At 35.8% G+C, this 13,343-nt stretch overlaps 1 protein-coding gene across 1 annotated transcript in view; it reads right to left on the bottom strand.

Annotated features, from left to right (window-relative positions):
• The window catches only part of LOC129248976 (uncharacterized), a 108,896-nt gene that overhangs the window by 76,444 nt on the left and 19,109 nt on the right, over positions 1–13,343 (bottom strand). The window contains exon 3 of the mRNA XM_054888605.1: positions 677–738. Within this exon, the coding sequence (XP_054744580.1) occupies positions 677–738 (62 nt within the window). The remainder of the gene's footprint in view (positions 1–676; positions 739–13,343) is intronic.

Genomic DNA, 13,343 nt, shown 5'->3' on the forward strand with positions numbered 1-13,343 from the left:
TTAAATCAAAAGCATAGACTTACACACACACACAGGCATGCCTACATGCACATACTTACATCCAATACACTGGGTTTTGGTGCGAGTGAAATATTCCAAAGCTCCGAACGCAAGCCGACAGCTGGGTGGATGTTGTAACATAAATGCTGAAGATTATGGAGTAGATGTTTATTATACGCATTCTCGAATGAAGAACGAATGATTTGCGGTGCATTGCTTGCTAACTTTTCCTTGTATGAGTCCAAGCGTACAAGCAATGAATGGCTTCTTTCGATCTCTACTCGTCTATTTTGATTGTTTGTGCGATGTGTCTTGTTGGTTGCTTAGTAAACTGAATAGTAAACTGCAACTATATATCACACGACTGTTCTGCTATATTTTGAGCTGAGGTGAGGTCAAGTAGGGGTTAAAGGCTGCACTTGGCCATAACTGCCATGCCACTACTGGATTGGCGTTTGGTTGTAAATGCACGCGTGTTTCGAACGTAACATCGAAATTGGAATATTTTCAATGACAGCAGCAAGTTAGAGAAGGGAAAATGAGGTACAAAGAAGAAGAAGAAAATTCATTTGCCCACTATTGCTGATGAAATCAAGTTTGGGAGGAAAATATATATAATTTTTGGTATAGATTTGCTTCTTGTTTCTGCTGAAGTTTTAAACATTCGTGTACTCACCTTGGAAAAGCCTATATTTGGTGTTGGCGCATGATGTATTGAAATGTCATGCCGTTTGAAAACTAAAATGAATGAAAAGAAAAACAAAGCAAAAAATTAAGTCATGAAATTAATAAATAAAAAAATCAATAAATTAAAAATATGAAACAAACAAGTAAATAAAGTATTTTATGTACAATAACAAAATCATAAACAAACGCCTATAAGTTCAATGACTATTTTAGTGTGCATTTGTAAGCGCATACACAGTATTTTTCGCAGATTCGCTATGCCGTGAAAGTTTCATAGGAGCTCCACTAATTTTTCAAATTAAAATAAAATTCACGAAATTAAATTCCATTAATTTTTCGAATTTATTAAAATTCGCGAATTTAAATTTTAGTAAACGCGAAAAATTAATTTCGCGAATTTTAATAAATTTTAATAAATTCGAAAAATTAATGGAACCCCTAAAATTAAATTTTAATAAGCTCGAAAAATTAATGAAACCCCTATGAAACTTTCACGAATTCAACCAAGAATGTTTGGCATGACTGCTCCTAACTTCTAATAAAATGCATTTAATTTTGAGTTTGTAAAAAAATCGAGCTTTGGCGGGCCTGCACAATAAAATAAGTAAGTGATAGAAAGCTAACAATTAAAACAAAAACCAAATACTGTACATAGGAATTGGGAATATATGTGGCTGAAACAATACTTAATCGAAAAAAATACAAAAAATGATTACTACAAAAAAAAATATATATATATTTACCTACAACAAGTCAACGAAACCGATAAGAAATACTGAATAAATAACTATAATTGAGCAAAAGCCAATTAAATGCTTGTCAAGTGCTGTAATGCGAAATATTGAGAATTATAATCATTTTTTGTCACTAGATAAGTTTTCAATGAAACAAATATTCATGATTGAAAAACGAATAAAATCTGGCTTTACATGTGTAAATTTTATGCTCGAACGGAAACAAAAAAATATTAAATTAATATATTTTTTAATACTAAACAAAACATAAACATACATACATAAATATAAATTCTAAAACAAAGGCCATGCTGTCGACAACAATACCAACAACAATGACAATGACAATCATAGTAATAAAACTCTGTGTTCAACATAGTAATAATAGCAAAGTTGGCAAAACGAAAGCGTTCTGTCAATAATTTATTACTTATGCACAGATGTTTGACAAAACAAAAAAATTGTTGTTGGTATTTTGTGAAACAAACGTAGTAAGCACGCCACAGATGTTAAGCAGCGTCTCTAGATTATTGTTATTGGTGACGGTCGGCCATTGCTGCTGTAAGCGAACAGCGGCAAATGTTCGTCCGACTCCATAACTCAAAAAAACGAAGCAAAAATAAATACAAAAAACAGATATACATAAATGTAGTAAAAAAATAAACGTAATAAAAAGTGTTGAAAATACTAAAACTATAAACGGATTACTCAAAAAATAATAAATAAATACTTACAAAGTGCATAAAATTATTAAACAAACATCGCTGACCACAACAACATCCGTTTGAGCATGCACCCTGCTGCTGTGGTTAGATTTCATAAATTATTACAATGTGCAATGTAATCGTAGTTTTTTCTTTCAAACTAACATAGTTCCACCCACGGAATACTTTAAATAGGTCTAAGAAATTACAAGGTGAAGTCCAAAATAAACAAGACTGAGCTAAAATAGAAGGACAGGAGCTTTGTTCTGATAACTTCCAGTTTATTTACTCAACTTACAAATCAAAAGAGAGAATGGAGCGGTATTCGAAATACAATACCAACTGTTGCGAAAATGGCATTCGAGTGGAATACACAAGGGAAAAAAGCGGGTGGTCGACCAAAACTGGCATGGGTGCGAACGGTGTTTTGGTTCCACGAGTCAAATAAGGAGTTATGTATATGACAGAAGGCGTTGGAAGAGGTTAGTCGCCGCCCAATTCTCTGACTAAGAGCGGAACATTTTTCAATTGGCACACCAATTTTAAGCCACACGTTGTAATTAATTATTGGACGTATTACTTTAAATTGTTCGAAGGAATAAGGAATAACAATATTTCTAATTTATATGTATTCATTTTAGAATCATTCCCAACTACTTTGGGCTATAACAAGTTGTAGGATTTATACTTCCGCTTCAGAAGTGTGAAATCTCAGCAAATATACACAAGAAGAAGTCCACACTTTACAAATTTATTAGCAGCGGCATAGTGAATATCGCAAATTGCTGATAAGACTCCGATCGGCTTGCGTGCACACATTTTCTTGAACAAGCAAGGCAAGTAAGTCAACACAGCAGCTTCAGGGCACTCACACTTTGAGACCAGCACATGCAGGTCTAACACTTTATCACTTACTATTTTCCTAACCGCAAGTGCAGTTTATTTGTTTTAGAGGTTCGAAAGCCTTTACCAGCAACGACAACTCATCAAAGCAAATTTGGAGCAAAAACTTCCGCTATTTAACTAAGCAGCTAAGTTTAGCCACTTGCCAATATGGACAGACTCAGAGATACGATTTTTGCACCAACACTTTTGTTAACTTTTCGCTGATTTGTGAATTTTCTGGCTCACTTGTTGGACAAATAATTTGCTACGTATGCGATTTTCACGCACAAATGCTAGCCGCAAAAGAGGTGCAAAGCATTTTAGCTGCAAAAAAAGAACTGTATTTGCCACAAAAGTAAAGCATGTGTTAGTTGCAAACAAAACAAGGGCAAATATTTGCAAAAATACCCTCCAAATAAGAACAAAACCAAATAAACTGTGTGCACTTTCATGCAGCATTTCTGTTAGTTTTCTTGAGCCATCTGTTGGCCGCCTGCGTTCACAGCTTTTACAGCAATTTTCGCTTGTAAACACAAATTTTCGCAAGCATATTAAATTTTCCCAGCTGTGCTTCGGCGGCCACCGCCAATATTTGTGCTTCCTTGTGTAACCAACAGCAGTCGGCGAGGACTGGCTTGATCTGCGCGCAATGCACACAATTCCAATTGGAGTGACCAGCAGTGATAGTTGGCAAATATTAGCAACAGTTGCCGTTGCCAGTTGCTGTAGCCGTTCATTGCCTACGTCCGCGTCTACGTCCATCGCCCTCACACTTTCCTTTAGCCAGCATAGCACATTGCACCTTTTCTTGTAGCCTTCTTAGGCTGGTGGTTGTGATTTCTGTTTATTTGTAGGGTGAATGTTCTGTGCTGCTTTGGCGCGCAGCCGCCGAACGTTTGCTGAATGACTCTCCACCAGCTGCCTTGCAGTTTTACAATATTTACTTTGTGCGAGCTGATTTTGGGCTCGAATCTTCTGCTTTGTATATTCGAGTGCATTAGGCCGAATCGACGCATTTATTATCCAACTGTATGACTTATAATTCTTCTAAGCAAAAGTGGCTGATAAGGCTTACAAAAGTGGGGTAAGTAGGGCAAGGTCTAAAATAAAATGCAAAACTGCTTATAAATTTTAATAAAGGGAAAATATATAATATATTCACTCGATAAGTTAGATTAGGGCGAATAAGTGTATCTTAAAAGGAGTTAAATCGGCGGCTTAGTGGCCAGAAAAGATTTTCGGATTCCAATTTTTATAAGTCCTTAAACCAATAAGCGACTCCAGTGAGACGGTGCCTAAACTACCCATATACTCGAAGTTCATGGTAATCTACAACACATCTGAAGCGGATTCTTCAAACTACAAATAAGTCACAAGGAGAGTGCTGAATGCACTCTCCTCCTAATCAAATCTTCTACTCAACTCGTCACTTGTGCCATGTATACATAATGGAAGTCTCAGACAGTTTTATTCTTAATGATTCCCTACTCGTTAGTATTGAGAGAATGTTTACTGAGATCCCCTGGTATCAAGGTGTATAAAGAACAAAAATGAAGATATCAACGCAAAGGGAGTCAAATTCTAAATAAACATTTTCTCGGCGAAAGTCACTTTTGAGTTAGGTCTTTTTACAGCTTTTCCTTTTCTTCTTCCTGATTAGTGCCACATCTGCTTAAGCAATTTGGATGAGGGTGTGAATAAGCCAAATCTATTCTAGGCATTTAGAAAAAAATAGCGCTTTTATACCAACAAATTTTTCAATAAAAAATGATTATTTTTTTATAAAAATCGTGTTTTTCGTAGTCATTAAAAATAAAACAAAGCAATGGTGAATTGAAAGTATGAAAACAGAGAATATAAGTTTTAAGAAATTTTGGACTTTTTTTAAACTCTTATCATCAAACTCTTAACATCATCCCTGCTATCAACATCACTCTCAGTGTGAATTTCCATAAATGACATATCAGAAGTAACGAATTCTTCATCGATATTTCTAGTTCTTTCTCATCATCAGTATCCTCTTTAAAGGTGGCTCTTTTTAATCCCCAACATCGATTTCTTAATACTGGATCAAGTTTCTTTTCTTTCCTTTTTCGTCTAGGAAGCAGACATTTATCTGAATTTCGACGCCTTAAAAATATTTTTTTTTTCAAAAAGTAAAATGAAATACATAAATATGCATAAAAAAAATTGTACCACGCGCTACCTAATAGTAAGCCTTGGAATAAAAATAATCGTCGAAATTGACTTCCTCGACCCAAACAACAGTAAGACACCATAACTTTTCAGAAAAGTGCTTGCTTTACTTGATACAATTTTACTAAGTTTTTGCTGTGGAGAGTGTATCGAAAATCACTATCGAAAATCACCAGCTTTAAATATGTATGAAAATAAAAAGATCTATCATCCATGTTGGTTGGACAACCCTGGTTGGGTTTTCGCCTGCTGCAGCGTATGCCTCCTCAGTTTTCTGCCTACGTTTTCCATGCCCGTAATCCCAAAAAATCTGCATCTTATTCCACACCCTCAATCCATTTGAGCCGCGGGCGGCCTTTTCTGCTATATCTGTAGCTCTTTCCAAAGAGTATTTGTTGGGGTGGGTAATCGGTATTAGTCCGTAATATTATATGGACCTGCCCATTTCAATCAGTTGGTCATTATTGTGATTATTACAGAGTTTTTTCGAGTTTATGAGTGTAGAGCCTCTGCCATTCACCTTTAGCACATATCGCGCCAAAGATTTTTCGCAAAACTTTCCTTGCAAAGATCAGCAGCTTCTGTTTATCCGCATCTCTGAGTGACCATGTTTTACTGCCATATAGCAAGGTGGGAATAATAATTGAGTAGTATAGTTAAATCTTCGTTCTCCTGTATAGAAGGAGGCTCTTTAAGTGATTGCACAAAGAGAAATAGCAGCGGTTCGCCATAAGGATACTGAATGCCATTTCTGCAGAAACTTTGTTGTCATTATTTATGGTTTCTCTTAGGTACTTAAGTCCTTTTACTATTTCGAAAGCATAATCAGCGATTTTGAATATTTGACCGACATTGTGTCTAACATAGTCCAAAGAAGTTGAAAAAATCGCTTTAGTTTGGGTCCCTATAGTTTGCCCTATCTATAATTTCGAAGGCTTCTTTCAAACCAGATTTATAGCCCAACCATTTTTTTGGGATTTTGTTATAGGAGATTTTTATTTACTCTTTGCTTCATATCCCTATTCCAAAAGAACTGGTTTCCTAAAAACTAATCCGCTCTAATATATGGGCACACATTCATACATAATATAACAAATATATTACTTTTTTTTTAATTTTAGTTTTGCTCGTTTTTCTGAATTTTCTATTATTTATTTGTGCGATCTTCTTACTCGACTGTCGGTAATTACGAAAATTGTTTTTCAAATTAGTGTGTGGCTTATAACTTAGTGATATTCGCTTGAGCAGCCACACAATCCTGCATATGTATGTATGTGTGTACTTTTATGTCTATGCAACCTCGTTTTATGTATGTATGTTTGTAAAAGTGTGCATTTTAGCTAGTTTACTTTTCAGTTGTTGTTTTTTATACCTTTTGTTGTTGTAACAAACATTTATTCTTAGGAATGCACATTTGCAGATGTTTTTTTTGGTGTTGTGATAGTTAGCAAGTACATATACATACGGCTGGGCACTAACAGTCAAAGTACTATAAATTATCAAATGAACAAGAAAATGTTTGAAGATACATACTAACATACATATATATGAGTTTTCTCTAACAAAAATTGCAGGCAACTAAAGCTTATTAGCTGAAAATGCTGGGTAATGAGCGCCCAAGTGCTTAGATCACACGCTGCTGATCTTTACCTTAAGCTTCATGCCACATATGCACATGTGTGTGTATGTATGAGCACGCATATGTATAGAACTAGTGAAGTTTTTGGTTATTTACAGCATGATTGGCTTAAATTAGTAAAATTCTCATAATTTTTGGCCAATTACATTTCCAATTACTGTTAGGCAGATTATGTAAGGAGGAAAAAATGTAAAAAAAGAGCAAAGAAAATGTGTTGCTTTAATATAAACAACCTCTCTCTTGATGTTATTATTTATCAAAATTTTCTTCTAACTGACATTTATTTAATTGTTGAAATTTGATAATCTCTCTTTTTCGTACGAAAGCACAAAACAAGCAAAAAAAAGAACAAAAAACGCAGCTTGACAACATACAGTGACTACTCCTGATTTTAATACACAAGAGAGAAAAATCCATTATACAGTTACTTGCATGCTCTTAAACTAGAACTTCATATCACTCGTACCTGCAACTGCAAGGTGGCGCAAAATTAATCTCCCTATCGGAAAATGTATAATTTTTGCCAATGGCGTCGTACGTCAATCATATATGACACTTGCGAACTAGCCAGTTGAAGTATACAAACAGAAAAGCAATGGAGCGCGTAAAGGTCTAAATAAAGATGTCCATCACTCAAAATCATTTGTTTATTAAAATAATAATTCAAAAACAAAATTGATGATTAATTTTGCGCCATTTTGTATATGAAAATACCTCCAAGACCGAAGTTGAAATTGCACAGAACGTCAGAAAGTAGCCTAATTTTCTGCTATTTAAAGGCTTTTCAGAAGTTGGTGACAAACAGCTGGTGCGAGTGAATACGGTAACGATGTAATCGATAGTTCTTCCCACAATTTGTATAAAGTTTTGCATAAAATTAGGGTAATCAATCGAAATATGAGCGATAATATGTTTAAAAAGATGTTTTTTTTTTCTCTGTTACTCAACAACTTGGAAAATTTTGCGAAAGGATTTAGGTGTGAAGCCTTTCAAAATATAGCTGGTGCAAGAGTTGAAGCCGAACGACCTACCGCAACGCAGAATTTTTGGTGAATGAGCTCTTGGAAAGTTGGCGGAAGATCCAATTTTTTATCGAAATATTGTGTTCAGCGACGAAGCTCATTTTTGGATCAATGGGTACGTAAATAAGCAGAATTGTCGATTTTGGAGTGAAGATCAGCCAGACGAATTGCAAGAGCTACCAATGTATCCAGAAAAGGTCACAGTTTGGTGCGGTTTATGGGCTGGAGGTATCATTGGACCGTACTTCTTCAAAGAAGAGAAATGATATCCAACTTTTTTTTGCCCAAAATGCAAGAGCTTGACTTGCATGACATGTGGTTTCAGCAAGACGGTGCCACATGCCACACAGCTCGCGTACCAACGGACTTGTTGAGAGGCGAGTTCGGTGAACATTTTATTTCACGTTCGGGTCCTGTCAATTGGCCACCCAGATCATGCGATAGAACCCTTTTAGATTATTTTTTGTGGGGCTATGTTAAAGCTCATGTCTATTCAGACAAGCCTGCTTCAATTAACGCATTGGAAGACAACATTAAAGCATTTATATGTGAGATACCGGCCGAAACATTGGAAGGAGTATGCCAAAATTGTTCTAAGCGGATGGACCATTTGAAGCGCAGTCGCGGTCAACATTTGCATGAAATAATCCTCAAACATTAAATTATATGGACTGTACTATCGATTTAAATAAAAAATTCATGCATTTTCTGAATTTTACGCATGTTTTTTTGAAAAACTTTCCTATAGCTTTTAAAAAATTACCCTTTATTTCTTTAGCCGATAAATTACTTGCTTGAACTTCTTTACACTTTTATATTTTACTCTGCATGCACATTTTAGTTACTTCTACGCTTCAGTATTTTATTTTACATCTAAGCGTTGAAAAAGGAATATCTTATTGGAACAAAAGGTCGTCGATATATAGCTGATTAGTTTTTGGAAACAAGATTTAAGTCAGCATGGCTCGATAGCGCGCGGCCTGCCTTGTAACAGCAGCTCCTTTCTCATTTCGAAGGAAATAAGGACCGAAGATGCCGACAACGTTTAAATTGCGCGTAAAATGGACGAAGTGCACTCTGAACTTTGCGAGCAGATATATTTTTTTCAAAGTAAATTTCTGTAATTTGGAAGCGTTTTTCTGGCGTGAACTTAGTTTGTCATTCTCAGCTGTCAAACCATATTTATCGATATACATTCTGTCAAAAAATATCGGGAATTGTTCGTTTAAAAAGCGCGCCTTATACGTATATCTAATTTTCTTTTTGCTGGAATGTTGGTACAACTGCCCTCTATAGTATCGGAGAGTTTGAGCGTGATCTGTCAATTAGCTTGTGTTTGGCATTTAATTGCATCAGTCAACCGCAAGTGTGCTCTGCGATTTTCGCTATGGATAAAAATATCGAAAAAAGAAATTTATTTAATTGTTTTGTTTTGAAGGGGATTTCGTATGCCGAATCATTGAAAATGTAGCAGAAACCTATGGCGAGTGTGCTTTATCAAAAACACGGGTCTACGAGTGGTATAAGGCTTTTGTAGAGGGCTGAGAAGTCGTGGAAGAATTGCCCGGATCTGGTCGCCCATCAACGTCTTCAACGGATGAAAACGTCGACAAAGTCATGGAAATGGTACTGGAAAGCCATCGTTTAAATTTGAGGGAGGTAGCCCGTGACCTTAGCGTGTCTCACGAATCAATCCGCAAGAATTTAAACAATCAATTGGGCATGAGACGCGTGGCTGCTAGACTCGTTCCAAGAGAGTTGAATTTCATTCAAAAAAATCCACGCTAAAGGGGCTGAAGACATGCTTGAGCTAGTGACTTCGGAAACACGGAAACGTTTATCCAGCGCATAATAACAGGTGATGGGACGGGAGTATATGAGTTTGGCATGCAAACCAGTCAACAGGCGGCTGAATGGCGCTATCCACATGAGCAGAAACTGAAAAAACCACGTCAAAGTCGGTCAAAAGTGAAAGTCACGCTACTCGTTTTTTTATTATCATGGTGTTGTACACTCGGAAGTCATTCCAAATGGTTCTACGGCAAATAAAGATGTTATTTGAAAGTTATGCGACGTTTGAGAGAGAAACGACCCAATTTGTGTAAAGAAAACTCATGAATATTGCAATATGATAACACACCGTCTCACAAGGCTCACATTGTGAACACTTTTTTGACTAAAAACTCGACAAATACCATCGAAAAACCACCGTATTCACCGGGATTGGCCCACTGTGACTTTCTCTTTTTCCCAAAACTTAAATTGCCATTACGCGGACGCCGCTTAGAGTCGATGGAGGCCATTAAAGAGGATTCGCTGAAGGAACTGAAGAAGATCTCTCAAATGCGTTTAAAAGATGCTTTGGTGACTGGACTAATAGTTGGCATTTGTGTACTGCCTAAATTCTGATGATACAATAATTACTTTGCGTTTTATTGAGCAATTCTCGGTACTTTTTTGACAGAATATAGACAATTCCCATTTATCTAAAAGCACGCGATTCACCGAAAGAATTGTATGAATGGGTGACAACAGCATTACATATTTTTGTTTTATAATTTTTTTTCTCCAGGAATATATTAAGCACAAAGAGATTCAGGGTTTTCCATTTTCAACAGCAAATGTTATCAATCAAATTCGTGGGCTCCATTCTTACAAGCCAGTCGACATTAGTAAGATCGAATGTAAAATATTCTCTGATGACGAAAATAGCATTTTGCAAAAGACAGTTAAGTGATTGAAAGTAGAAATTTTATATAATTGGCTATGAAGAATCTGTTAGCACAAAAGAAAAATTGTTAAGCCGTGTGTGTGTGTTTTCACGCGCTACAATAAAAAATGCCAGCTGCCCAACCCAAAAAAAAAATTCTTTAATTAGGAAACAAAGTGTGTGTCTTGTTTTTTTATTGAGCCCAAAAAATTTTTTTTACTACCTAAATAATATATTACAATTTATTGTTGACATTAAATAATATTTTTTATCTTGGCTTGAAATTAGTGGGTTTTTTCATGGCTCCTATGAAGAATACCTTAAGGTTTAAATGTTTTTAATAATGCATGGGGTAAATATTTTTGATCCCCTCGGCAGGCAATGTCAAACCTCCGAGTGTATTTCTGCCATGAAAAAGCTCCTCATAAAAATATCTGCCGTTCGGAGTCGGCTTGAAACTGTAGGTCCCTCCATTTGTGGAACAACATCAAGACGCACACCACAAATAGGAGGAGAAGCTCGGCCAAGCACCTAACAGAAGTGTACGCGCCAATTATTTATTTATTTAAATATTTTTTATCACTTGAGAACAGCAATTCAAAATGAAATTAAATAATATCGACTTGCAATCATTTCAAACCAAATTTACTGTTATCCATTTTCTCATGGAAGGTCAAAGATAATATTCAAGGCGTTGGTTGAAGGCACGTGAAAATATTAAAAGAAATATAAAAATAAAAATAGGTGATTATTTTTTGTTCATAGCAAAAATGTGGTTGGTAGCATTAGGAAAAACATTTTTGTTTTGTTTTTTGAGTATCCTTCTAGCATACAAGGTGGCGCAAAATTAATCACTCTGTCGGAAGATTTATAGTTTTAGCAAGTATACGTCAATCATATGTGACACTAGTGAACTAGCCAGCTGCAGTAAACCAGCAGACAAGCTTAAAATAAAGCTTTGCATCACTCAAAATCATTTTCCTTGATTAGTGAAAAAGTTACTCAAAAACAAAGTAGGATGCTTTATAAATTAGGGATTTCAACTTGAAACTTACTTCCCATTTTTACAGCTCTGCAGAAAATCTACTAACTAAGAGAATTTCAATAGTATGGTAATTATTGCATGGCACCCATTCTGATAATACCAAGTATTGCATGCAACTAATTGCCACAGGTAATGCCCGTGAAATTTATTCCAAATCAGATATTAACTGATACAGATATTTATGAATGCACGCAGTTAAAATGTTTAAATATTTTGTAAAGCTTAGCAAATTATTTTTATTATGCTTATTTAGCGCCAAAATGAATTGCTTGACATGCCCAAGTACACATATATATATATATGCATACATACATGCATACATACATATAAAAACAGAGTACGACCGTGGACTTAAAAATATTTAATTGAAGTATTTATGCGAAATGCCGTATTACCACCCGCTTGACGAAGCAGTAACCACTTTTTTAATGGATTGCATTTTATGCTATACATTTTACAGATATCATAATATATTTATATTCACTTGTTACTTTTATTTCTGCTGCCAGGTGTTTGCATTTATTTGGGTGCGCCCAAGTACGCCACATAGAACTTAACATTGAAAACTAACAAATTTCCAATTCAAATTTTGTAGGAAAAAATTTGCTTAGATTTGCCTTAATAACAGGCGACAGCAGCGAAATTCACATTGACAGCAGCATTTAATTATAGTTCTGTTGCGATTTCGTCGCAATATCAGACAGAGTCACACACCCATGCACATTGGTGGGACATGGCCAAGCTGCTGCTAGTGAAAATTATGGCTTTCGGCATGCTTTCTGCTGTCAGCAGCGTTAGGTGTTATTTATTGTAGCGATTTTTTGTTTTTACAATTTATTTTAAACGCTTTGATGCGCTGGCATTGTTATGCATGCAATTGGAAAATTTCCAGTTTTTGCGCATCAATTTCAGATAAATCACAATTTGACTACCTTCAGTAGGGCATCTGTGGGTGTATGTGCATGCATGTAAGCCTTTTACATTTGTGGTTACATCTTATTTGCGCAATCAATGACGAACTTAGTGATGCATTTAGACGTTGCAAATAAATTAGTATAATTTTTGTAAGGAGCCTCGTCATACATATCTCTCACAAATTTCATTATGTATGGGTAAGTGAAGTTAAATATTTGTGAAATACGTCACACTCAAGGAGTTAAACCTTGAAAGAGTAACGCCTTATATACCATAAAGAAACTGCAGAGCCGCCGTGTGTAAGCGTTGAAAATTTTAGTATAGAACTTAGCTTCCATTGTTTTTCGGTAGAAGGCTGCAGTGATAATCGCTAGTTGCGTTGGAAGAAGCTCAACTATTACAGACAAAGACGGCAATCTTATGACTGACATCCAGAGCATACTTATGTTAGGAGCAGAAAACTTCTCACATCTGCTGAATGGTGACAGCAGTGAATGCCACAAAGATTGACCGACGCGTTTGTCTGTCCCTGCTTGCATTGCTGTCTATTGGAAATTGAGTGCGCTTTACCGAATCTATAAGACGGGTGATCTTGCAGTCCGCGCAAACTATCCAGTAATTAGTTTTTTAAACATCGCCAACAAGGTCCATATTAAGGAGCATATTAAGTGAAAGGCCGTATTTGATCATCAACCAACTGATTGGACCTTATCTGTGTGGCTTCAGATCTGGAAAATCAGCATTCAACGAGATATTCACAATACACCATCCGTGAAATGAATATTAGGATGAGGCCAAGGTTGGGC

Source organism: Anastrepha obliqua, chromosome 1 (assembly GCF_027943255.1).
Source record: "Anastrepha obliqua isolate idAnaObli1 chromosome 1, idAnaObli1_1.0, whole genome shotgun sequence".
Lineage (NCBI taxonomy): Eukaryota > Metazoa > Arthropoda > Insecta > Diptera > Tephritidae > Anastrepha > Anastrepha obliqua.